The sequence below is a fragment of the Lichenostomus cassidix genome, chromosome 9 (assembly GCF_008360975.1).
Source record: "Lichenostomus cassidix isolate B80296 chromosome 9, HeHo_3.0, whole genome shotgun sequence".
Taxonomy (NCBI): domain Eukaryota; kingdom Metazoa; phylum Chordata; class Aves; order Passeriformes; family Meliphagidae; genus Lichenostomus; species Lichenostomus cassidix.
Genome location: NC_139490.1, coordinates 4,180,581 through 4,204,295, shown reverse-complemented (window position 1 = coordinate 4,204,295; position 23,715 = coordinate 4,180,581). Strand labels below are relative to the sequence as shown.

Here is a 23,715-nt window from a genome sequence, read left to right as displayed (position 1 = left end):
AAAACTACTCTTATCACCATATGGCAGTTTCAGGCATTGCACATACAGAGTCTGCAGCGGTTTTGTCCAGAAATGGTGAGCTTTTTCTTAAATAAATCTATCCAGCAGAGGCAGGAGAGGAGGGGTTGCCATTATTAGTATTCGTCCCCGTGAACCGGCAGCAGAATTCTGGGTGGCTGGAAAGGGGAGGATGGGTTTTGTTCTGCCCTGGATAGTGTGCTTTGGGGAGCTGATATCCTCCCATGGAACAGAGTCTGTTTTGCAGGTGCAGAGCACTTTACTTTTTCCTTATAAGCCCAAGCAGAGATTTAATTGCTGCTCTTCAGAAGTGCAAAACAAGAGAATGTAATAATTAGAGCTGTCAGGGTGTCCTTTCTTTCATGCTGATGCTGACATTAGCTGATTTAAAGCCTATTTTTAACCTTCGCAACATTGAAGACTGACTGTGTATTTTCAGTCTGGCTTTATTTGTTTCAAACTTGGTAAATTTTAGGTAGTGTAAACTGAAAGAGGTGAGGAGAAAGTGGAAAAACTGGATGAAAAAAGGAAGGAAAGAGGAAAAACAAGCCAAATTAAATGAAAAATGCATTGGTAAATTATGTTCACCTTACAGTGAGTTTTTTTCTTTTTATGAGCCTGCAAAATTCCCTCCAACTGGAAGTTAAAAAATCTCTAAACATAAAAACCTGAGTGCCTGGTAAGATAAATGTGGTGTTTAATGTACCTTCAGACAGTGTCCTGGATACAACAGGCAGCAGGAGGACTGTTTTTCTTCTTCAGTAGTCATGGCTTTATCCAACTTCATCCCTGAATTCTCTGGGGGTTATCCTGATGAGCCAACAGCAGCAATAGGAAACCAGGATGTGCTGATTCAGCATCTGGCATATATTGTATACGGGTACATATATGAGTAGATATCTATATACATGGATGTATTTTTATATATATATATATATGATATGTATATATGTAGATATATATATATATATGATAAGTGTTAAGAGTGAGCCAGTGATCCCCTACAGCTTTGCTGGGGCAATGGTGATCCACTGGTTTTTATTGGAAGCTTACAAAAGGCTAAGCTGGTGGAGATGAACCCATGCAGGGCAGCGAGGACTTTGCCATGTTGTAATAAAAGGTCTCTCCTTTTTCTGGAGGGATAAACCCAAAGGGCACAGTGAAGCTGAGACTTCTTGGGATGTCAGAAAGGTCACAGTCGTTTGGGGCTGGTTAAATACCTCATTTAAACTGAGGCAGGGATGGAAGGAGAGCAGTGTGGTTGTGTGGTCTTGGTCTTGCTAAATTAGTGCCAGAATGGGATGCTCAGACAGTCTCACCACATGGCTTCCAATATATATTCTCATACATTTTTCTCTGTCTGGCATTTAATTAGTATTTTTTTTTGGTACTTGCCAGTGCTGCCAGCAGTAGCTGGAGGCTGCAGGGAGAGCTGAGGATGATTGTGTGGTGGAGAACTGCTCTTGGATCCATCCAGTTTTGGGGTGAACTCTGCCACATCTCTGGGTAGGCACTGAAATCTTGTGGCTGTAGCTGGATAATCCCAGTGAAGGCAGTGGGAGTCTGCACAGAAGTGCATGTAAGCCCACCTGTTGTTGCAAAATAATACAGAACGTGGTGTTGGCAGTGGATTTATTGTATTTCTTTGGTGTTTCTTGGCATGGATGGCTCATTCCCTTCTTGCCCCCTTGTTCCTTGTGGATGGATTAGAGCATCATTGTGCCACTGCTTCTGGTCCCTTTCTCTCGAAAGGTATTGGCATCCAAAAAAAAGATTTTTAATCCTAAAATGACAACCTGCCCTTTCATAAGAGGAAATCAGTTAGTTAATCTCCAAATAGTTACCCAGCCCCTCGTTAGTCACTTTGCCCTGTTAAACTCTGAGGCATTAAAGGACAAATGTTATATACACCCACTAGTTCTGAACCTGCTGGCCTCAAATGAGGATGGGGCAGCAAAGAATGGAGCTTTGTAGATCAAGTGGGCTCAGTGCTGCTCTGGGGACTTGGTGTCTTCACCTATTCCTTCTCATTGTGACACCCAGTGATCCTAACTTTCCTCTTAAATGGGGGAAAGTGAGATAATCAGGATTGCTGGGAAGCACTGATCTAAATCCGACCTGAGAGCTGGGGTTGAAAGCTTGTTCCCGTGAGGCTGGTCCAGCTGTAATTTGTGCTCTGTAACCAGAATTAAGCCAGAACCCAGCTCCCTCCATGATGAGCTCAGTTACTTGCCCATCGTGAGCGCCGTATTTCTAGAAGCTCTTGAGTTTTGGTTGGTTTTGTAATTAACTTTTTCTGAAAGAGCAAACCAGGACTGTGCCGTTAAGATTACTGATCTGTTTTATCCCTCCCTCAGTAATCAGGAATGAAATGGCCATTTCTGCAAGCACCAGAACTAATAAACCTGGTTTCCTTTGTATTTATGTCTCTTGGTTGATTGAGTACTTCCCTAATTAAATTAGGATTCTATTATGTCTGCTTATACCTATAGTCTCTCACTCCCATTACGTTTTTGGCAACACTGAGGCTGCTGTAATTGACTGGAGAAAGGGACTGACAGGATTAAAAGCTGCTGGAGATAAACCTTGTGAAAGGCTGCATCCAGCATCCTTTGCCACCCAGATGCCTGTTGCCATGAAGTTGGTAGAAAATAATTATCTTTGATGTCTTTGAAGTTAGCTAACAGTGTTAAAACTCACAAGTGCACACATGCATGCACCCACGTGAGTCGAATCCTGGCTTGTTCCTCAGGAAGCTGGGATAAAATGGCAGAGGAATGGTATCTTTTTAGTCCAAGCTGAGCTGGAGGGTTTTGCTCTGGAAGGTAAGGAATGTGTGTGGTCAGCATGTCAAAGTGTGGTTTGGCGGGCGAGGAATGGCTCGGTGCATTGGGCACTTGTGCTGTGGTAGCACCATGTGTGAACACTGAGGGGTTTTTGTGTCAGCAGCAGCTATTCCCGAGGGTGATCTGTACCCAGAAAACCAAGCTGTGCCTAGAGGGTTGTGTGCCTGAGTGCTGGGGTGAGTCTCACTGGTTTTGGGACAGGTGGGAGGTGGTTCAGCCTGTTTGAAAGCAAAGCTGCTTCTCCAGGAGTGCCACAGTGCAGACATCAGTAGGAATAAATAGGGTGGAATAGACCCTGGAAGGCTCCCTGCCCTCATTCCCGCCTGAGAAGGGGTGAAATGATACCCTTAAAGCAGGAGACCATCCTGGGTCTCTCCAGACAGGAACCCTGCAGGATCCTAGGGTGCATTTTGGGAGCAGTGGGAAAGCTTTCAGTTGCAGTGTGTCTGAGACATGACAGTGGGATCTTTGTCCTGTGACAAGGCTCAGAAAACTAGTCAGTAGGCTGAAAGGTGGCATGAGATCTTCCTCCATATCTTACAAAAATCTTGGAATGATGGGAATTCTTGCTGGAAATCAGTTTTTAGTTTGAAATGTTTGTGTCAGATTTAGTAGTGTAGAAAATACGTGAAAATCGAGACCTTGCATGGCAGATACCCATGTGGGAATAATGACATGGCAGCAGTGCTCAATTAATCTTTTTTTTTTTTTTTTTAAGAAACAAACTATAAATTTGCAGAAAGACAACCTTACAACTGGAGTAAAAAAGTGAGTTACCCTGACAAATGTGAATCCTTATATTTGCCCATATGGCAAGAGGGGGGAAATGCTAAATATTGGTGTGGCAGCACAGCCAGGTCTTAGAAAAGTAATTACATAAATGAGGAATATACTCAGCCCACCTTTTTTGCCCTTTCTTAGAAGCATATCTATTCTTTTATAGGATGGAACAATTTTGCATCTTTGGAATTGCCATTTATTCATTTCCCAGTAACTAAATTAGATGTACTTTTGATTTTCTGAATTAGCCTGTTTCATTTTCCATGCTTTTAGGTGCTTTTAGCTTTAATTTATTTTGTGTACAGGTGCCACACTCAGAGAAGAATGGGTGGGGGAAGGAGAAACCCTCCCATCACTCCTGTCCCTGCACCTTTCTCGAGATCAGTCTGTGGGGTGATGGCTTTTACCAGTCCTCCAACTTCTTCAGAGGGATGCCAGGGGAATACCTGGTGTCAGATGGATGCCTTGCCATCTTACCAGGACTGTGGTGGAAATGAAACAGGGAAAAGCAGGATGTGAAAAAAGGAGGAAAATGGAAAGACTGAAAGTAAAGGGGTGAGAGGAGGGAAGGCAGTGAGGAGGCAGTAGGGGCTTGGGAAGCTGGAGACAAGCTGCTGTCAGACGATGCCGCAGGAAGCCTGAACTTGTATTTTTAGGGACACTTGGTTTTATACTTTACTGTAAATAATGGGTTTGGGGGAGGAGGAGAGAAATGACTGCTCTTCCTGCCACCTGCTCCGCTAGGCTTTGTTTCATTTCTGTTTTCCTTCCTTGGAACCACAGCATTTGCAGAGTGAGAGGTGTTGGCATCCTCCCACCCCATCACAGGGGAATTGCCCCAGCACAGGGCAGCATTTCCATGAGCCAGGGAACCACCATGCACCACCCATCTCCTGGAAATCTACTTTACCCACTCAGCTGTTTAGTAGTGATTTACCAAATTGGCAGCCTCTTGTCACTCAGGACCAGGTTTGCTGTATGTCAGAAGGTTTTCCCTTATGTTTCTAAATAAGTGTTTGCGTTTCAAGTGGCTCAGAGCAGAGGGGCAAGGGCTGGGTAATCTAATTTGCGTAAAATCATCCAGGAAAACAGGATGCTTGTCTTGGAAGGACAGGTATATTTTTGACGTGTTCACTAAGCTTTCAGAAGAGGAAATGATTGCAGATTTCCTTAAAGGGTTTTCAAGATGTCCAGGAATTTCAGGGGAGACCAAGGTCTGCTTTCCTGTTGTCACATTGGGTATTTTTCACTTCATCTTTCTGCCTTATATTTTCACAGAACTGGGACACATTTGTGCTAGATCACAACACTGTGCCTTACTGATAGTTTGGGTAGGTTTTATGAGCACTTTTTAAAGACTCTTCCCCCATCAGCATTTAAGACAGAGAATGACTTTCATTTATCGTCAGCATAAGCCCTTTCAGGAGTGAAAGGACCATCTTTTCAGAGCACATTAATAGGCTGCTACAGATGGCATGTCCTGAGCAGGTGTAAGGAGCTTTTCCCAGGCTGCAAGTGCTGCTGAAATCTCTTACTCTTAACAACTATCCTCCATGAGCACAAAACCCAACTTGCTGTCAGGGGACAGCTTGGCTTGGCCATCATTCTGGTCAGCTAAGTGTTGACTGATCTCCTCACATGGCTTTACATCTACAGCAAGGCAGTTTATCCCCTCTGTATTTGCATTTATCTTCAGGGTAGGTTTTATTTGCTGAGTCCCATTTCTTTCTGGTCCAGCACACAAATGCTTTGAGAGCCTGAGAAGACAAGAAAAAATACTGCAACAGAAATTTATAGGGTTGCTTGTGAGGTGAATAGGAACAAGATTTATTGAAATTTCTGGTTCTTCTTGATCTGGAAGGTTCTGGGAACAACAGCCTTCAGGGAATACTTCAGCTCAACTCCTTCAGAGACGGGTAGGAATTTGGAAATCTGGAGGAAGGAAACAAAATGTGAAAAGCTTAAAAAAGAATAGCAAAAAGAAAGAGACTTGTAGCGCAGGTACCTAATCCAGTTCAGATATTTGTGTCAGAAGTTTTGATGATGGCTCATTCTTTTGTCTGAAATTACTCATCTTCCTCCTTTGTTTGAAGTGCTGGAGGCTCATGGCTTGTAGGCAGCAAGGATGAGTTGTGGATTCTGCAGTCACCTCCTGTACAGTCCTGGTGCTGCTGCTATTGCCAGTGACTTCTCTGCTCAGTCACATCACTGCTGTGAGCATTCATCACAATTATTCACTTGTAATTAAATAGATTTTAGTGGCCTTGCAGGCTCTCTGGAGAGAGCTTGGTTGGAGGCAACATCTAGAGAAGTTAGTGATCTTTACTGACCTGAGAGCTGTGGGTCTGAGATACAGGCATGAGCTCCCAGTGCTCAGTTGGGTGGCTGGTCCGTGCTTCCCATGTGCTTCCTGTTTGCTGTTATCCTGATTTCCATCAGGAAACACTTGATTGGGAAGTCTTGCATCTGGCGTCTTGCCTCTGAAAGGTGATGACCTGAATGGAAACAAGTTGGGCGTTAGGAGGGAGCAAAAATGGTCTGTGACATTTTTTTGTCCTGCTGTCTAATCTTCCATTTTTGTGTGACTGACTGTATGGATTTCAGGGGAGCAGGGATCTTCCCTATCATACCCTGAACACAGGTTATCTCTCAAGTCTGGTGCTGGTGTGGCCCTTGGGTCTGACTGTGGGTGCAGCTCTGCAGTACTTGTGGCAGAAATCTTCCACCCATTTCCCTGTGCTGCCCTTTGCATATTAGTAATTGTCTTCCTGTTCAGCCAGGACTTCTCTTTATGATCCAAAACAAGCGTTTCTCCTGAGGAGCTTTTTTGTTCAAAGGGATCTATGTGTGCTTTTGTGAGATGACAGCAGGAACATGTTTCATTTCTGGAGAGAGGACCCAGGTGGTAAAAGTGCACCCAGGAGAAGAATGACCCAAAGCAGAGCCACATCCAGAGCTTTAAGTTCATGGCCTCCCAATGCCTTTGCTGTAAACATCCTGAACCTCTCACAATGCTGCTCCTGTCTGAGCAAATGCAGCCCTGGCATTTCATTATCCTCTGGGATAATGATGTCTCCCAGCTGCCTACACCCACCCATGAGACCCCCACGTTCACCTCTTGCAGAAGCCGTGGCTGTGAGGAGCACTAGGACATCTCTGCCTCATCTCAGCCTTTCACCTGCATCCTTGGGACAAGAGGAAATGGCTACAAGTTGCACCAGGGGAAGTTTAGATTGGATATTAGGAAAAATTTCTTCACGGAAAGACTTGTCAAGCACTGGAACAGGCTGCCTGAGGAAGCAGTTGAGTCACCACCCTTGGAGGGATTTAAAAGATGAGTAGATGTGGCACTTGGGGATGTGGTTTAGTGCTGGACTTGGCAGTGTAAGGTTTACAGTTGGACTCATTGATCTTGAAGGTCTTTTCCAACCTAAACGGTTCTGTGATTACTGAAACAACAACAACAAAAGAAGAGCCAAGCACATCTTGTAGCTCCCTCTGGGAAATGTGATGTCCATGGAAATATTAGAAACTAAATCCCAGAGTGATATTTCTGCAGCCAGTGTGTCCTGGTGAGCTACAGCTGTGGGAGGGAAGAGAAATACCAGGCGATCTGACAAGTCAGTTTTCTGCTCCAAAGGCAAAGGGGCAGGTTACATTTATGATGGTATTTGTACAGGAAAACACATCTGTCCATGGGCTTTATGTTATTTTTATGGGCATTAGAGAGGGGGTTGATCTTTTGCCCTCACAGGCTGCCCGTTTCCCCTCTGATGCTGGTCAGAAATTAGGTGATAGAAACTGAATTTTATCTTTTACCCTTCACATTTAAGGAAACCTTCCCCTGTTCTCTCATAAATGCTGGCAGCTCGCTGTGTGCTGATTGGAAACAGTCAGTGCTGCACTGGCAGAGCTGGCTGAGGCCAGGGTTGAAACTGCAGAAGCCTGAGTCATCTCGTGAAGCAGATCAGCTTTTAATTACAATTTCTAGTGCACTTTTTAAGCAGTCTTGTGGAAATGCTGTGTAGAAGCATTTGAATTAAAAATGTAGAGAAATTTTGTTGACTTTTTTTTCTTGTTAAGTCTCCTGGGGAAACAAAAGCCCTTTGCTGTAGAAAAAATAATTAAGAATTTATAGAGCGCTGTTGTTTGAAGGTTTGAATCAGGGCTCTGATGCAGGGTATGGCTGTGTGAAGAACAGCTCCTGATATTCTCTAGCATGTTTCTACACCTAGGCAAGGCTTTGGAGGCTTTTTGCAATATGGCATCACCCACTGCATCATCTTTGTGGGGTAACTGCAGTATTATTTTACCCTTTTTACTGGGGGCTAACATTTAACAGTGTAGAGCCCAGTCTCTCGCCCAAGGTTGAGTGCACTTGGTGGGGATCCAGGAATAGCACCCAGCTGCTTGGCTTGGCCTTGGCCTCACATCCCAGGAAATTGTCTCACATCACCAGCTGTGCTTTCTGTCCTTTCTTGGTGTTTAAGACTCCTCAGTGCACTTAAAAATCAGCATTAACTCAATCAAGGAAATTTATACACCCTGTTAAGTGTATAGCAAAACTTACCTCCAGCTGTGGGGGTTCGAAGGACTCGGCAAACTGACAGGTTTTTCCCCCTTTGCCCACTCTGTTACAGGTGATCAATCCCTGAATACCAAGCAGCATAACCAAACTGGGGGGTTGTCTGACAGCCAGCTCCTGCAGATGGAAAAGACCTTAAACATGAAAGAGTTTTTAATATGAATCTGCCTGTAACCTACTGGTGACTTTCAGTGATGAGCAAGCATTGATCCTACTGGGAAAGGGTTAAAAGCCTGCGGTGGCCTGGGAGGAGTGGCATGTTGTCCTGGCTGCAGGGAATGGGATTTCTGGGTGGCCTGAGCTGCCTTTAGGTGGGAGCAGGATGCAGCTCATCCGGAGTGATGCTCTAAAGCTGTATCTTACCAATTTCTCTCTCTTAGTACAGCTGAAATTGCAGGTTAGTGGCGTGACTCAGTGCAGTGCCTGGCCTTGGTTCCTTCCTGGCGTGCCTACAGCATGGCATAGTCTGTGTGGATTAGCTGTGGATGAGGTCTCACGCCGAGCTTTTCAGATTTCCACTAAGATCTTTATCCAGTGGAATAAAAGGCCATCACCCCCTGCCCATATGTGTTCTCCCTGCAAAGCTGCAGGCAGCCTTCGTGAGCTGCCCACGTTCCTGCAGGCAGCTTTTCGGGCTGCTCTGAGAGCTTTTTTGTCTGCTTTGTTTCACTTTGCAAATAACAGTGAGTAAAATCCGTAGCCTTCAGTCGGTTCCTGCAAACTGTACAGCATCAATTTGTGTCTGTACATGTTATTGCTCCCTAAGTAGGGCCCTTAATGGCTGGAGAGCCCTCCTGCATTGATAACCACATCAGGCAGTGGCTGCAGTCCCTGAATTGCCAAATAGTGACGTGCTGTGCCGGTGCTGGGTTCGTCCCTCGTGTCCCCAAGTGCTGAGGGTGGCAGGGACACTTGGTCCTTTCTGGCGTCCTCCCACTCATTCTTGAGCTGTACTGTTCCCATGCAATCCCTGCTACCAGCTTAACCTTCCCTGCTAATCCCAAGTCCTCCTCCTCCTCCTCTCCTCCCTGCTTTCAAATCCCTGGCTAAAGCCCCTCTCTGCTGTGCTGCCTGAGGCAGGGCTGGGTGGGGGTTTTGTGCGGAGCTGGGGAGCATCTTCTGGTTTGTGGGGTCTTTTAGGGCTCACTCCTTTCCTAGAGGAGCCCTTGCAACCCAGTTTCTCTATTTGGTGGAGAAGTGAGGACCAGTGAGGAGCCCTGGGTGTCCTGGAAGGAAGGTCCTTTGCTGAGCAAGGGCAGCCCAGTGGTGCCATCAGGTCTGTTTTGCAGGGAAGGCAGGGAAAGGCAGTGACCTGGCTGCCTTACTGCTTCATAGGAAAGCTTCTCGTTGCCAGTGCAAGGGTAGGAAATTCCTGCTTGAGAGAGGAGTCTTGGAAATGGAGAAGCTGTAAAAGCAGTGCAGTTTAATCTGCTGATCGACGCTGTTGATCCCAACCCGCAAGGCTGGCTTAGAGGGGAAACCACAGGGGGGCTGTTCTGCAGCTGAGTCAAAAATCCCATCTTTATCCCAGACAAGGCACTGAGTGCACGTGTGACAGACATAAAGCAAATACAACGATGAAGGGGGTCTGCATGTCATTTCTCAGCCTCCCTTTTCCAATAAGCAGTTCTAAAATTTTGCTAGTCAATACCTGACTTGCTTGAAACATCGGACAGCGTGGAAGCTTTGATGTCTCCCTGTGCAGCCAAATTAGTATGTATATCACAGAGGATTGCTTTAGGCATGGCTGGGTTTTTTAAATCAGTAGAACACAGGCACTGCAAAACGTTTATTGACTCCTGACAGTAAGTGACTTGGGGTAGGATGGGATGGACAGTGAGTTGTCAAGGCTGCTCAGGGCAGACAAAAACCCTGGAGGCGACTCTGGATGAAAGGGAGTGTGATGTCCATCTGCCTTGGAGTATGTGAGGTCTAAAATTGATATTGGAGCTGACATAGATAGAGGGATGTGCAGCACAGGGTCTGCAGTATCTTGAGTTACAAAGTCATTGGGATTAGGGGAGCACCTCAGCCCTCCACAGCACAAGATCTGGGGTTATTTATGTCATTCTTACACTCATTTTCCTCACGCTACGACCTCAGTCACCCAAGAGATATATGTGAGACTTTCTGGCAGTCGTGGCATTTTCTCCTAAGCCCTATAAAACGTAAGTACCTTTATCAGCTTGTTCTTGTTACTTCTACCACCCTGAGACAGGGACTTGGAGTCAGCTTGCTATTGATGGATGAGTGAAGCCTGAATGTATGAATTGGCTCAGGTGCCAGTCAGCCTTGCCAGGTGGGCACAAATTAAGGTGGTTGGATCTGTGTTGATCCAAGTGTTTGCAGGACTGAAAAGGCTCAAAGAGGGAAGCAGTGGAAGGGTTGTAAGGATGGCCTGCTTAGGAAGTGGTTCAAGGTGACTGGACATACATCGTGCCTCATGATGTGCATGTTCAGCTGTCACCAGAAATAGACCTCAGAATTCCCCAAATTCCTGCTGGGTTTGGGGTGTTAGGGTTGGTGCACAAATGAACCCTGTGGGGTTGTGTTCAGGCTCCTTTCTGCAAGCAGAGAGTCGTGGAGCCGGGGCAGGTGACAGGTGAGAACCCATTTAACTGCACTGATGACCCCTGAGGTGTCCAGAGAGATCCATGGTGGGATCTCATCCTGGGTCATCATGTCTGCAGAGAAACAGGGCCATGGGGACATGTGGGGCAGCACAGACAGCTGTACTGTGCTGTGAGCTGAGATAACAGAGTAGTGCCCTGCAGTAGAGTGGAGAAACAGGGAATGAGAAAAACAAGGCTGGGAGAGCAGGCTGGGCTGCTCAGTCAGCTGGGGTGATTCACGGGAACATGGACACGGTCGGTTTGTGCCATTGGCAAGTCAGTGAAACGCAATGGAATCCCTTCAAGAAAAGCCATTGACAGCCACAGAGTTAAATTTCCTGAATTAAATGGCCAGGAAAACACCACAGATATTGGACTTCCCTTTGTACTCAAAATTTCCTTACAGAGGGACAAAAAAAAAGCACAAATCTCTCAACCAGCTTTACATAACAGATGCCTGTGTTACCTGGCTCCCCTGTTGCTGTCTCCTGCCACCAGTGCTGTCCATCCCTGCTGCCAGAGGATGCTGTGCACTCAGGTTCACAGAAGGTGTTTCTCCCTGCTGTTTGTTGGTTGAAAAATCACCTTGCACTTTACATGCCACCTCCAAAATTGTATCTTGCTACTATGAAACTAGAGCCGAAGTCAAGCAGATGGCACTGCAGAGGTGTTTCCAGAAACTACATTTCCATCACTGTGTGTGTAGTGTTTTTTCCGTAAGGGCCATTTTTTAAACTCAGTTTGCAATACAGTTACTGATTTGGAGAATGGCTTTAAGAGCAGGTGGCACTTCAGATGTTGAAAGGCAGCTGTTTAATGTGTGGCACAGATAAATGGGGTACCAAAAGCCTGAGGGGTACCTTGTGTCCATCAGTGTTCTGGGATGGATTGCCATGAGAGGCAGTGGCACACGTTTGCAGGCATTAAGCCCTGTCTGCCCTGAAGCAGGGAGCAGGTTAGGAACAATCTCTTTGGAAGGGAATTGGTTTTCTAGAAGTACAGAAGAAATAGCAGCAAGCAGCTGTCAAAACACACAGTGCTGTAGAGACTGTGCTGGTGTCCCTGAGCTCTGGGCACAGCAGCTCATTCTCATCCTGAGCTCACGGTCTGAAGTCATGAGCAGCCCAGTCATTGCAGAGGAACTCCCTGGTGCCCTGGGGTGCCTCTGCCTGTGTCCTGCACAAAGACAGCTTCCCCTGTGATGGGAACTGGTGCCCTGAAGCTGCTGGGCTCATCCTGGAGTTGGGGTTTGAGTGTTGGAGCTGAAGTGGTTCTGGCCATGGTAAAGCCAAGGTGCCCTGGAGCCATGCAGAAATGTTCGGCTGTGAGTTTCAGACAGCAAAAGCACATGGAAATCAGGATCTGCGGGGCATTCTGCAGATGTGACAGCTCTCTGGTGCTGTCCAGACCTGGCGAGGTGTGTGGTGGCACCCTGTCACAAGTCCTGCAGCAGGGCTCTGGCAGGAGGTGCCAGCTTTGGGGGCTGTTTGGGGGAGATTGGCTCTTTCTTGCGCCACCCTGGAGAGCCAGGCGTCTCCCTGGAGAGTACTGAGTCGTTCCCTCCACAGCTCAGTGCTTCCCACTGGAAGGAACAACCTGGTGCCTCTATCGAGACATGGCCTGTGTGAAAGGTGCCTCGTGGGTCTCCTGAAGGCAGATTTAATTTTAGTTATGAATACTGCAGTGTTGAATAGGCAGCGATGTGAAACAGAAGCACAGTGGGGGTGTTAAGGGGTGGTAATAACATGGCTGTCATGAACTCATGTTGTTGGGAACAGGCTGTGCTGCCTCCTTTGAGCTGTGAAAACGTGCACTTGCACAGGAGCTGGAGCAAAGGGAGGACAGGCTGTGTGAGAAGGGAAGGAGAACCCCAAGGCCCTCCTTGCTTGAGGGGCTGCAGTTGATGGGCTGCTCCCCTTGGCAGAGAGCCCTGGGGATTGCCCCTCTTGGACCTGGGAGTGCTGGGGCAGGAAGCAAGGCTGCTCCTAAAACCCCCTTTTGGAGTATATTCTATCTGTTGGTGATCTCCACCTCTCTCTGCTCCGTGTTGTGGTGCTCAGCCTACTCCTTTTCAGCCTAGACCTGCTCTGGTTGAGCCTTTGACCTCCCTTTCCCAGAGCAATGTTGGTTCCTGGGCTCTGGGAAAGCCCTGACAAATGCTTTTCCCTGGGTGGAAATTAGAAGTGGGATGGGCCATGTCTAGAGGAACCATCTGCAGAAGCTTCTGGAAGGATTTGGGCTTACTGAAGCTGATTTTGGACTACTTAAGACAATGGTTTTATCCATGGAAGAGGGAACCTTCTTGGTTCTTCCTGAGGTGGAGGTGGCAATCTCCAGCCTCATTTGACCTCCAAGGGGTATAGAGGATGCAATAAGCACAAGCACTGGAGTAAGAGATGTGTTTCTCTTAGGGAATATAAGATTGTGGTCTTGCTCACCTATATGCTGTAGTGCATGTTATTTCTGGAGATGAATAATGTGCTAATTTAACAATTTAGTTTGGTAATCTAATAATCTTTCCTTCTTTACTTCACGTCAGAGCTATTGTGGAGCTGCAGTAATGGAATTGCAGCTTTCCGAGGTGCAGGGTTCTGGTCAGAGCTTGGATTGATACAGAGAACTGGAAACACTTCAGTCCAAAGATCAGCTCTGTTGGGTCAGCACAGAGCATTAACTTGGCCCTGTGCAATTAGAGGTATCTGTGCTGGGAGGAGATTTAGGCTTTTCCAAGGGGAAGCTCTGGTTGTTCAGTCCAAACTGAAGTATTAATAAAAATGCCCAGCTGAGAACCAAAAAAAAAAAAAAAAGGAAAAAAGGAAAGAAAAAAAAAAAAGGAGCAACTCTGGAGCCTCACCTGGCCACCAAGTGACACGTCAAACACTGGATGCACCTGTCTTCATTTTTCATAAGTTTTCCATTTCTGGTGCCAAAACCTTGGAGTTTCATGTGTGCCATGTGAGGATGGTGTTTGCAGAGTGTGTGTTGAACTCTGGGGGAACAGGGGGTGGTTTCAGTGGAGTCTGCCCCAAATGGAAAGGAACTGCAATGAGTCAGTGATGTCCTTTGGTGCCTTGAGGTAGTGGGATTGCTCTGAAGCTCTGCAGAGCTGTTTGTGAACCCAGGAAATGATGAAGTGGTGGAAGGGTGTGGAGGGAGGACACTACAACTGTGGTCATGCTGCTTCTGTCAAAAAGCTGCCCCTGCAATAAAGCAGATGGGGCTGAATCCCAGGGCAGGGTGAGGACTGATCCCCAGCCTGCAGGGATGCTCTGAGTCCCCACTGCCTTGAAATGTCCTTCCCAGTGTTGGAGTTAAGCAACAATAAGGTTTGGTCCATGGTGGCTCTGTTTTAATCAAAGAGATATGTTACTCTTTGTTAAAATAAACATTTTCCCCATCCTGTTATATGACTCAATTTTTCTTATGCTGGCCTGCTATGCAGAGTATCCAGTGTTTTAATTACCTTCTCAGATACATGGATTTATTTCAGATGTATTTGAAGAGATCTGTAAAGCAAGTGCAAAACTCGGGTATGTGATTTTTAGCCAGCCTATTTTGGAGATTGCTGAATTTTCACACTACAATAAGCCTATTTTTTACATCAATAAGTATTTTAGCCCCTCAGACTAGTTGGAGAGTGGATTTTGGCACCTTCAAGATTGTTTTCAATGGCAAACCAAGTACATAAATGTGCCTATAGTCTGTAAAAGCTGAGAACAAATCATGCCAGGTGCTATAAAATGGTCTAATGTACAGCAGGATGGCAGTTCAGATTCACAGCTCCTGTTGGAAGGCAAAGTTCCTTCTCCCAGGAAAAATTGGATGCAGTTTTCAGTGCATTAGTGCTAAAGTGCCTTCATGCTAAAAATCTTGGACTGAGTCCTTGGATTGCCTTGAACTGTAGGAAAACAAGGAACTGGCAGGACCTGGACCATGGACCTGTGTGAAGTTCTGGCCCATCCCAGGAGATCTTCACTGCAGAAAGTCTTGGATGCTGAAACAGAGTCTGGAGGAGATGAGACACATCACTAAACACCTTGAATGGTGCATGTGCAGAAGTAGGGCTGGGCAACGAGTTTTTCATGGCACATACCAAAAATTGTCTGTTAACACAGACAGTGGGAACTGGTGACTTCTAACCTGGTAAAATCTCTGGTGTCATGTGCAATTCCTGTTGTAGGAAGAATCTGCAGGATGTGGTGGTGTTGAGGATGTGCTGATGGCTGGGTTTGGAGGCAGGAGTTGGACAGTAGAAAGGGTGGTTGTTGGGCTGCTGGCACCAGGCTCAGAATTTTAACTGCAACAGAAATGTAATGGAAGAAATTTATTTGGGAGGCTTCTCTGCTGCCAAAGTGGTAATATTGGGACTTTTATGAGGCTTTTTGTTGTTTGTCTCAGTTCACAGAGATTTCTGTATGAGACACAGTGTTCCTCAGTGGGGAGGGCTGGCACTGTGGTTTGGTCCCAGCAGGATAGTGCATGTCGAAATTTCAGCAATTTCAGCAAGAGCACCCTAATCCCACTCACTTTAATATTTACATGCAGCATAAGTAAGGGCACTGCAAAATGGTTGGATTATAAGTGTTTTGCTTTAAAGAATCAGGCATACAACATGGTTGCCCCATTAAGTGCCTGCAGTGGAGATTTTGTATGCATGGATCATTGGAGGCTGCATGTCCAGGCTGGGAAGCATAAGAGATGTTGCTCTGCCTGGCAGAAGGAAATGAGAGCTCTGCATTTCGCAGGAAAGTGACAATTCTGGTTGTGTCCCACTGGTTGCAGCAGGTGGTGGATCATTTATTTTGTTGGGTGAATAAAAGCCGACAGCACAAGTTAAGTAAATATGATGGAATATGTTTCTGGGTACAGAAACTGCAGTTTGTGTTTAGAGGTGAAATCCATTCTTGTGCAAGAAAAATTTTGAAAAGCAACAATCAATCATCCTCTTTTCTGTCCTTAAAATGTGGACTTGAATTTTGGGCCAGGATATGCAGTTGTTGTCTGCAAAGACTGATATTGAGGCCAGGGTTTATTTATTTAGTAAATAGAATGCCTGAATGCATCAATTGATGTTTAAAAGCATTTACCAATGTTCTCGTTGTGTGCTGGTCCATTACACTTTATGGAGTGTGAGGACCACAACCTCTGAAGAAAAAACCTCATTGTGCCTGCTTCATTTGTAGAAATTAGTCTTAATACTTGACATTATCAAGTTAGTGATAGTTGATATAACATTTTGAGTGTAATTAGGAGCATGAATTTATGCTCAGATGGATGTTTAATTAAAAATTGTGGCAGCTTTGAAGACCACGCTTGAATAAACCTGAGACTAAAATGTGGGTTTTTACCCAAGTGAACCTTGACAGTTAATCTGGAGAGGCGGAAATGCTTTAATAGTTCAGATTTCCTCCTGTATATTTTATGCCATCACAGCCAACAGAGCTGAATTCATGGAGATGAAGAGCCAGAGGCAAAACCTACTTTGGGACAAGAGCAGGGAGATGTTGGAGGTGTTGCAAGATGTTTGTGTGTTTGAGGCCTCTGGGAGCTGAACCCCAGGTGATGCTGGCAGTGTTCCTTCAAACCTGCAGTGCTGACTGAGCAGCCAACGTGGGGTGACCGAAGTTACTGTTTTACCCAGGAAGGTCCCATCCTTCTGCAGGCTTTGCCTTCAGGCAGCTGCGCCTCTCCAGCATCCCCGTGAGGGCACCAAAAAGGGGGACTTTGGAAAAAGTGGAGGTTTTCTGTTGAACTTCAACACTTCTTGCCTGTTTTGACCCACATCTTTGGTGTCAAGGAGGCAGAGTTGACCCTGAGAGCAGGAATTGGGCTCAGTCTTTGCGTGGTTTCCAAGTGGAGGGCACTACTGTTGTGATGGTTTAAAGGTACAAAACATCAGGTTTTGATGGGTGGAGGACAAGCAGGAAGGAAACTAATCAAAACAGGGGCTTTTTGGTGCTTTTCTTATCTTGATACCCCGATCCCCATTTATACATCAGCACAGGGCAGCTTAGCACTTGACATTAATAAAATCTCAATTTCAACTTGCTTTGGTTCAGCACAAGTGACTCCACTGCCCAATCCAACTGGATACTTTGGAGAGTTTTCAGGGTCCTGGGTGCTTCTGGTCTTGCTTCCAGGCTTTGGGAAGAGGCATTGGAGTCTGTGTGGCCAAGGTGCCAGAGGTGGTTGGTGGTCAGTGCTGTCCGAGGGGCTTATTGCTGCCATGGCATCTTTTAATGGGTACAGGTTGGATGTTGATTTAAATCCTCCATTGCGTCTCTCACTTCCACATCTCGGTGTCTTCCTCCAGCCTGTCTGCATCTTTATTGCAAATTCAAGAATGTCTGCAGCAGGGTAAAAATCAACTGGGCTTTCTGAACTATTTATGAAGGTTTCACAGCAAGTCCCAGTGCTGAGCAGTAGGTTGAATTAAAAGGGATGGTTGACTGGTGAGGAGATGCCTGTTTTCCCTGGATGGTTTCATCTGCCAGGGTGAAGCTCTGCAACCCATCATCATGAACAAACTATAGAAAAAGCAAATCTTTGCTACAGCATCCCAGGCCGAACACTTACTGGTTCTACTCCGCCTGATTTTTGCGTGACTAAGTGCCCCTCATGACTTACATTAACATATGTTTCCAAGTGGTTTATTTTGTTTTGGTAAATGCTTACACAATATTAAGTTATTACCATTGTCTGTAAATACTTGGGAGGTGTGCAGGGAGGCAGCAGATTCCTGGAAGGATGCTGTGGTCACATAGGGATCCATTTCCCCATGGCTGGTACTGAGTGAAGCAGCAGCACTTCACCACGGCAAGGTGGGGGCATTTCCTTAACATATAAAATGAGCTGGTGGTGCATCAGGTACAACTCCAAAATCCATGGTTTGAAATGCCCCAGCTTGCTTCCCCCTCCTCCAGTTCACGGAGATGTGGCATACCATGGTCCAAGTGTTTACCCTGCGGGTGTTCCGTGGGCTTTAATTAAAGTGTCAGTACACGTGGGGACTTCCTGGGCAAGCAAACAAGGATGAATTTAGGAAGAGGAGGATTTGTTTCTGCAGATCATGCTGTCTAAATAGATGGTGTCTAGCAGTGTGCCCCTCCTTCCTGACGGCTGCATCCAGGGGATGCTTCAGCCTCAGCCCGGGGCTGCTGGGCTGCGCTTGGTTTTATTACTTTTTATGTTGCACATATTTTAAAATAAAGCTCTTTTTCCGCTGTTAGAACATGCGGTTGCTCAGGACATATAAATTGTGTTAATAAATGAGCGAGGAGCCCTGGTGGGTGAATTGGCTTCCTGGTGAAGTCATAAATTTGGAGAAGATGATGCTGCCTTGCTCCACAGCCGGCGCGTGGGTTTGCTTCCCAGCGCCGTGCCTGGAAACCTGAGGGACCAGGGAGAGGTTCCCATGTCTGGAAATTTGGGGTTCTTGCTGGAGGCAAGATGGTGTGAAAGACTTTCTCCAGCCTGCAGGAGGGCTGGGAGACCTGACACAAACCCCAGCTCATCTGTGCACGCTGGTGTGGGGGCAGGAGGAGCCTGCAATTTAGGAAAAGCTTCGGTTTTTCCATGTGTTTGCCATACTGCAGTTTGACCCCTCTCTGCCTCTGCTCCTGGTTGTGTCCTTGGTGTGTTAATTATCAAAGCTGCAGGACAAGAGCTGCCATTCCCTCTGTCTTCCACACCATATCTCTCATGAAGGGACCATGGGCAGCTCCCATAGTAAAAAGGGATGCAGACTGGGAAATAGGAATGTTTCCCTTTTCCTCCCAGCTTTCCTGTTGGGATCAGCATTTCCTGGCTTTCCTGGAGGAAAAACATCTTTTCCTCAGACTGCCTGGTTAGGGAGCAGAGCACATGTCCTCCAGCTGGGGGTGGGAATGATTTGATATGAACAATTTGGAAATGATGTTGGGTGATCCATTTCTCAGGAAAGGAGGAAAGGCTGAGAATTGCCTTGCTTGATAACAGTTGTGTTGGTTTTAAGACCTCATAAATAGTTGGAGTTCTTTTATATTTTCACCATCTCTCCCAGGCATTTTCCCATTAGGATTAATGTAGTCGAGCACTGTGCAACAAACAGTTCATTGCAGTGATTTGCTGATTTTTCTTCAGTTGCTGAAAATTTTTAAAAACCTCTCTAGCCTGCTAACCAAGGCTTTCCAAAAATACATAAATCACTGGTCAGAGTGAATGTGGTGCCCTGCAGGCCAGGAGTCCCTGATGTGTCCCCAGGTCCACAAATGGACCGAAGGCAGTGTGGATATTCCCATCATCTCAGCTCCAGCAGCCCATTTCCAGCCGAGTCATGCTCTGTGCTCAGGAGAGGCCCTGAGCTGGTTTTTTGTGCATGGCTGAGCATTAAAGGGTATTTCCAGCCCTTGTTTGCCAGGAAAATACAGCACTGAAGGCCCTGTACTAATTAATTGTAATGGCAGGAGGAAGGGGAGGGAATTGCTTTCCCATCATGGCTGCTGTGAAGATGCTCTTGAAAAAGCAACAAATAATGTGTGGATGCTGCCAGGGCGTGCAAGGAGATTGTTTAGGGATATTGTTCACTGTGAGGAAAACACTGTCACTGAACAAAACCAAACAAACTTCTCCCTTTTCTTTTGCAGGGTCGTCATGTCAAAACAGGCCAGCTCGCTGCTATTAAGGTTATGGACGTCACCGGGGTAATGTATCCTCCTCCTCCTCCTGCATCCTTAAATTACAGATAAGAGGGGAAAGGGGATGGGGTGTGATAATGTGGGGGTGGGTGGAAGACTGGCATTCCTGGGAAGTAAATTCCCTTTGTCTTAATGTGGTATGTGTCATTAAGAGGTTGTAGTTACGATAAATATGTGAGAAAAAAATTAATCTGGGAGAGTTTTGGAGATAAAGTACTTTCACGCTGAAACAAAGCAGCTTCCAGTTCCAGCAGTGGCTCTTTGAAATGCCTTAATGGAATCTGAAGAAAATCATGGAATGGTTTGGGTTGGAAGGGACCTTAAAGATCATCCAGTTCCAACCCCCTGCCATGGCAGGGACACCTTCCACTATACCAGGTTGTTCCAAGCCCTGTCCAACCTGGCCTTGGACACTTCCAGGGATCCAGGGGCAGCCACAGCTTCTCTGGACAACCTGTGCCAGGGCCTCCCCACCCTCACAGGGAACAATTTCTTCCCAATATCCCATCTAACCCTGCCCTCTGGCAATTTGAAGCCATTCCCCCTTGTCATGCCACACACGCCCTTATCAAAAGTAGCAGCAGGATTGTGTATTCATAACTCATTGCTGTTTCTCTGCATCCATGTTTTTCCCTGAAGTGCTTTGTTCACCAAAACTATGTTGCAATTATTGTCATGAATAACTTCAGTAGGCAAGTTGAATAATTCCTGTGCATCCTACTGATAAACAGGGGAAAAAGGGTACCACCCTGGTCTCAAAGGTGGCTCTTCCAAAATGTGTGTCAGACTGAGAGAACCAAGAATTTCCAAATTATTAAATGAATAACAAAATTGAGGGGAAAGGATGGTTTCACCATTTCCCAGTTGCCACAAAAGAAAAAATGAGTTGCTGTGATCCCTAAAACCCTTAACGGATGCATTTAGGAGTGTGGCATGAAGATGTTTTTTCTTGAGTAATTTTTTTTAAGTGCAGTACTGTCCTTCCAAAGTTCCTGTACTGGAAACAATACCAGGCTTGGGAGTAAGAATGTGTTTTGTTGTGTTGTGTATTTTTTTTTTTTACTGGAACAACACATTTCAAAATTAGAACTCAAATCAACAAGCTACCCACCTAAATTTTTGGGTAACGTCTTAAATTAGGTTTCAGGAGCTCAGCACATACAGAAATGACTCTCTGTGAAAGCAGTCAGCTGGCCTTGGGAATCTGTTTTGAAATACCTTAGATGCTGTGGTGTGGTATTAATATCTATGGGACCTTGGTCCAGGTTATTTTTGGTGCCAACAGGTGAAATGATGTGTAAAATGTAAACGTGGATGAAAGTTGTTCCTGTTTACTTGCAGTATCTACAAGTGCCATTTATCTCATTCCCGTGGGAAGCAGGCTCTAAGGGAATAGGCAGACCCACCAAGCATAAACCCATGGCATAAATAGCAGTGAAATTCCCTTGGGATGAAGTCTGATGTTAGAATGAATTTAAGCTCAGAAATCAAAATATTACTTTGAGGCCAAACATAGGCTTGAATTTGAATCCACACTTAATTCAGTGGTTTTAAAATACCATCACTTTCAAGGAAAGATATTGGAGAAAAGTAAATCTGATATTGCCCAATAACAATTTCATACACATCTTTAAGTCGATGTCCCTGTTCTAAAATTTTGCCTGGCAAAGCTGCACCTCGTGCCTGAAAGTACAAGGTAGTAAAGCAGATATTTGTCATGGGATGAGGTTTTTGGATATTTAATTATTTCCCCCTTAGGCTGTTTTTAGGTGGAGAGGGCTCGTTCAGGGCAGGACCAGGGCAGGGTGGGCAGTGCCCACAGTGAAGGCTGTGCAGACTTGTGCCATGGTAAGGGCTGGCTGTGCTTCATGGCTCTTGGTGCTGGAGTCACACCTAGAGCCTTGTCCTCCAGCCACTGCAGGAAAGGTTCTGGGCATCACTTCTGGAGGAATTTGTAAAACTCAGTCCTTCAGCTCCTCCTCACACACAATTCCAGCGCTGCTGCTGCTGCTTCATTTGATCCTGACCTTCCATCCCACCTGTTTTTCCAGGATATCCCTGGTGACAGTGTGTCTTTCAGAAGTCGGCAGAGAACAGAATTAGTGTGGTCATCCCAGCCCTAGCCTTCTGCAGCTTTTGGAGTGTAAAGCCCAGGCAGGATGGGGCTCTGAGCAGCCTGCTCTGGTGGAAGGTGTCCCTGCATGGTGGGGAGGTGGAACTAGGTGATCTTTAAGGTCCTTTCCAGCCCAAACCATGATGACTCTGTGCTCAGTGAGCTCCCAGACAGCACTCCATCCTGACCACATGCCTTGCGCTAAACCCACACAGGCTCCTGACAATGACGCTTTGTTTAACTCATCCCTGCTCTTACTAATTATCTGTTCAGGAAGATTGCAGAATAGAAGCCCTCAAATTACAGCACTTCATCAGTTTGGGCAGCTGCTATCTCTGCATTAAGAGTTGGGATTCGTTTTCCAGGGGCTGGTCCTGCTGTGTGCTGCATGACCTACTTCCAGCGATGGATATAAGAGAATCGATTGATGGAGGCAAAGTGTGGCAGCAAAGCCTGGCCTGTGGCTTTTGTTGGGTTTGGGATTGGAGGCTTTGCAGCAGCTTGCTGTGATGATTCCATTTTCTTCCCTCCCTTGCTGGATTTGCTGGGGATGATTGCTCTCAGTAGTCCTGCTTGGAGCAGGAGTCTGACCATGCAGACATGTCCTCAGGTGCCTCCACAGCTCTCATGCTTTAGAGCTTTTGTTCCACTCATTTTGAGTTCTTCAACTTGAAGACAAAGTTAAAATAAAACTTTAGACTGAGCATCCCTTTGCCTTGCCACTATTTTTTCCTAGAGAGCTGGACATGAATTGAGGGATGCCTGAAAAGCTGGCTGGGTGCTCAGAGAGCTGGAGGGATTTTGTGCTGAGTGCTGCTCCTTCCTCCCAGCACTGTGACCACCCAGCTGCTTTTTAGTTGTTGTTGTTGTTGTTGTTGCAAAGGTCTTCAACTAAAAAAATCACCTCTGTGGCCTGATAAACTTCATGTTATTTCCCCTGGTTTCCTGGACAAATGAAAACCAGCAAAGCTGTGTTGACTGCTTGAAGAGAGGTGGTAAAGGTTCTTCCAGAACAGTTCCCAGGGTTTCTTGGTAGTGTTTGAGCCTGTTCCTCATCCTCTTTGCTGCGTATACCCTCATGTTCTCACTGAAAATAAAACTGGAGGTTGTTTATGCAAGCTCCATCCAGAGATTTCATGTACTTGTTCTTTCTGCCCTCACTTTTGCTGTTCTTTCCTGAATGGAAGAGTGTGGTCACTAAATCCCTTCCCATGGTATTTTGGGAAGAAAGGTGTGTTTCTGTCTGTGTTGAGTGACACCTGCTCCTCAAGATCTGCACCTCCAGCTCTGCTGCTCTATGTGTGTCTTGTCCTTTGCCCATTTGTAAAACTGAGGTCACAAGAGGCAGGTGAGGGGCATGAGGGGAATAAAGGGGAGTAAAGAACGAACAGCCCTTCTGGTCCCTTATAATAAAGCTCATTGGCATTGAGGTGCTAAGTGGTGCCTGTGGAAATACAGCAGGCTGGAATTCAGTCAGCTTAAAATGAGACCAGGGCACGTTTGATGGGTGTGAGAACAAAGAGGTGGGACATCAAAAGGGGTATTGGTGTGGCTCCTCTGCCTCAGCTGCTTCAGCTAATGCCACTTTGCAGATGGGACAGAGAGAGGCTGTGACAGCCCATGGCAGTGGTGCTTGTCACCAGGACTGAGTTAGTCTGATGGAGTTTGTGGACAGGCAGCACCTGCCTGCTCCCCATGTGTGCCACCCCACCCCCAGCAGCTCCTGGTGTCCCCATAGGTGTTGTGCTGTTTCCAGGGTGGGCAGGAGCAATGTGCCAGAGGGCTGGGAGCACAGGAGCACTTCTGCCATGCAGTGGTTTCTAGAAAACCACCTTCTCTGCTGTGTGTGTTTCTGTGAGGGTGTGCTGATGCTATGGTTGAGTAACGCAGCTATGGTTGAGCCTCAGAGCACCATTAGTCTCCAGTCCAGCTCTCAGGCTCCCAGGATCTGCTGCAAAGTGGTTGTAAAAAATGGTGCAAAAAAGCTGAGAGAAGTCAGTCAGGTGTGGGGTGCTTGGACGTTCACCCACCTACAGAGAGAACTGGGAGCCTGTGAAGTGTGATCTCCTAATGCCTCTGGTTTTAT

General features: G+C 46.3%; 1 protein-coding gene and 1 long non-coding RNA gene across 7 annotated transcripts in view; one reads left to right on the top strand and one right to left on the bottom strand.

Moving 5' to 3' along the window:
• The window catches only part of TNIK (TRAF2 and NCK interacting kinase), a 145,980-nt gene that overhangs the window by 55,947 nt on the left and 66,318 nt on the right, over window positions 1-23,715 (top strand). For all 6 annotated transcript variants that reach the window (XM_085069042.1, XM_085069040.1, XM_085069044.1 and 3 more), the window contains exon 3: window positions 19,466-19,522. In XM_085069042.1, coding sequence (XP_084925168.1) covers window positions 19,466-19,522 — 57 coding nt within the window. The remainder of the gene's footprint in view (window positions 1-19,465; window positions 19,523-23,715) is intronic.
• LOC146433099 (uncharacterized) lies at window positions 4,486-6,047 on the bottom strand. The gene is made up of 3 exons (XR_014853918.1): window positions 5,975-6,047; window positions 5,650-5,855; window positions 4,486-5,576 (listed from the first exon to the last, which is right to left on the bottom strand). It is a non-coding gene; the product is annotated as an uncharacterized LOC146433099 (long non-coding RNA).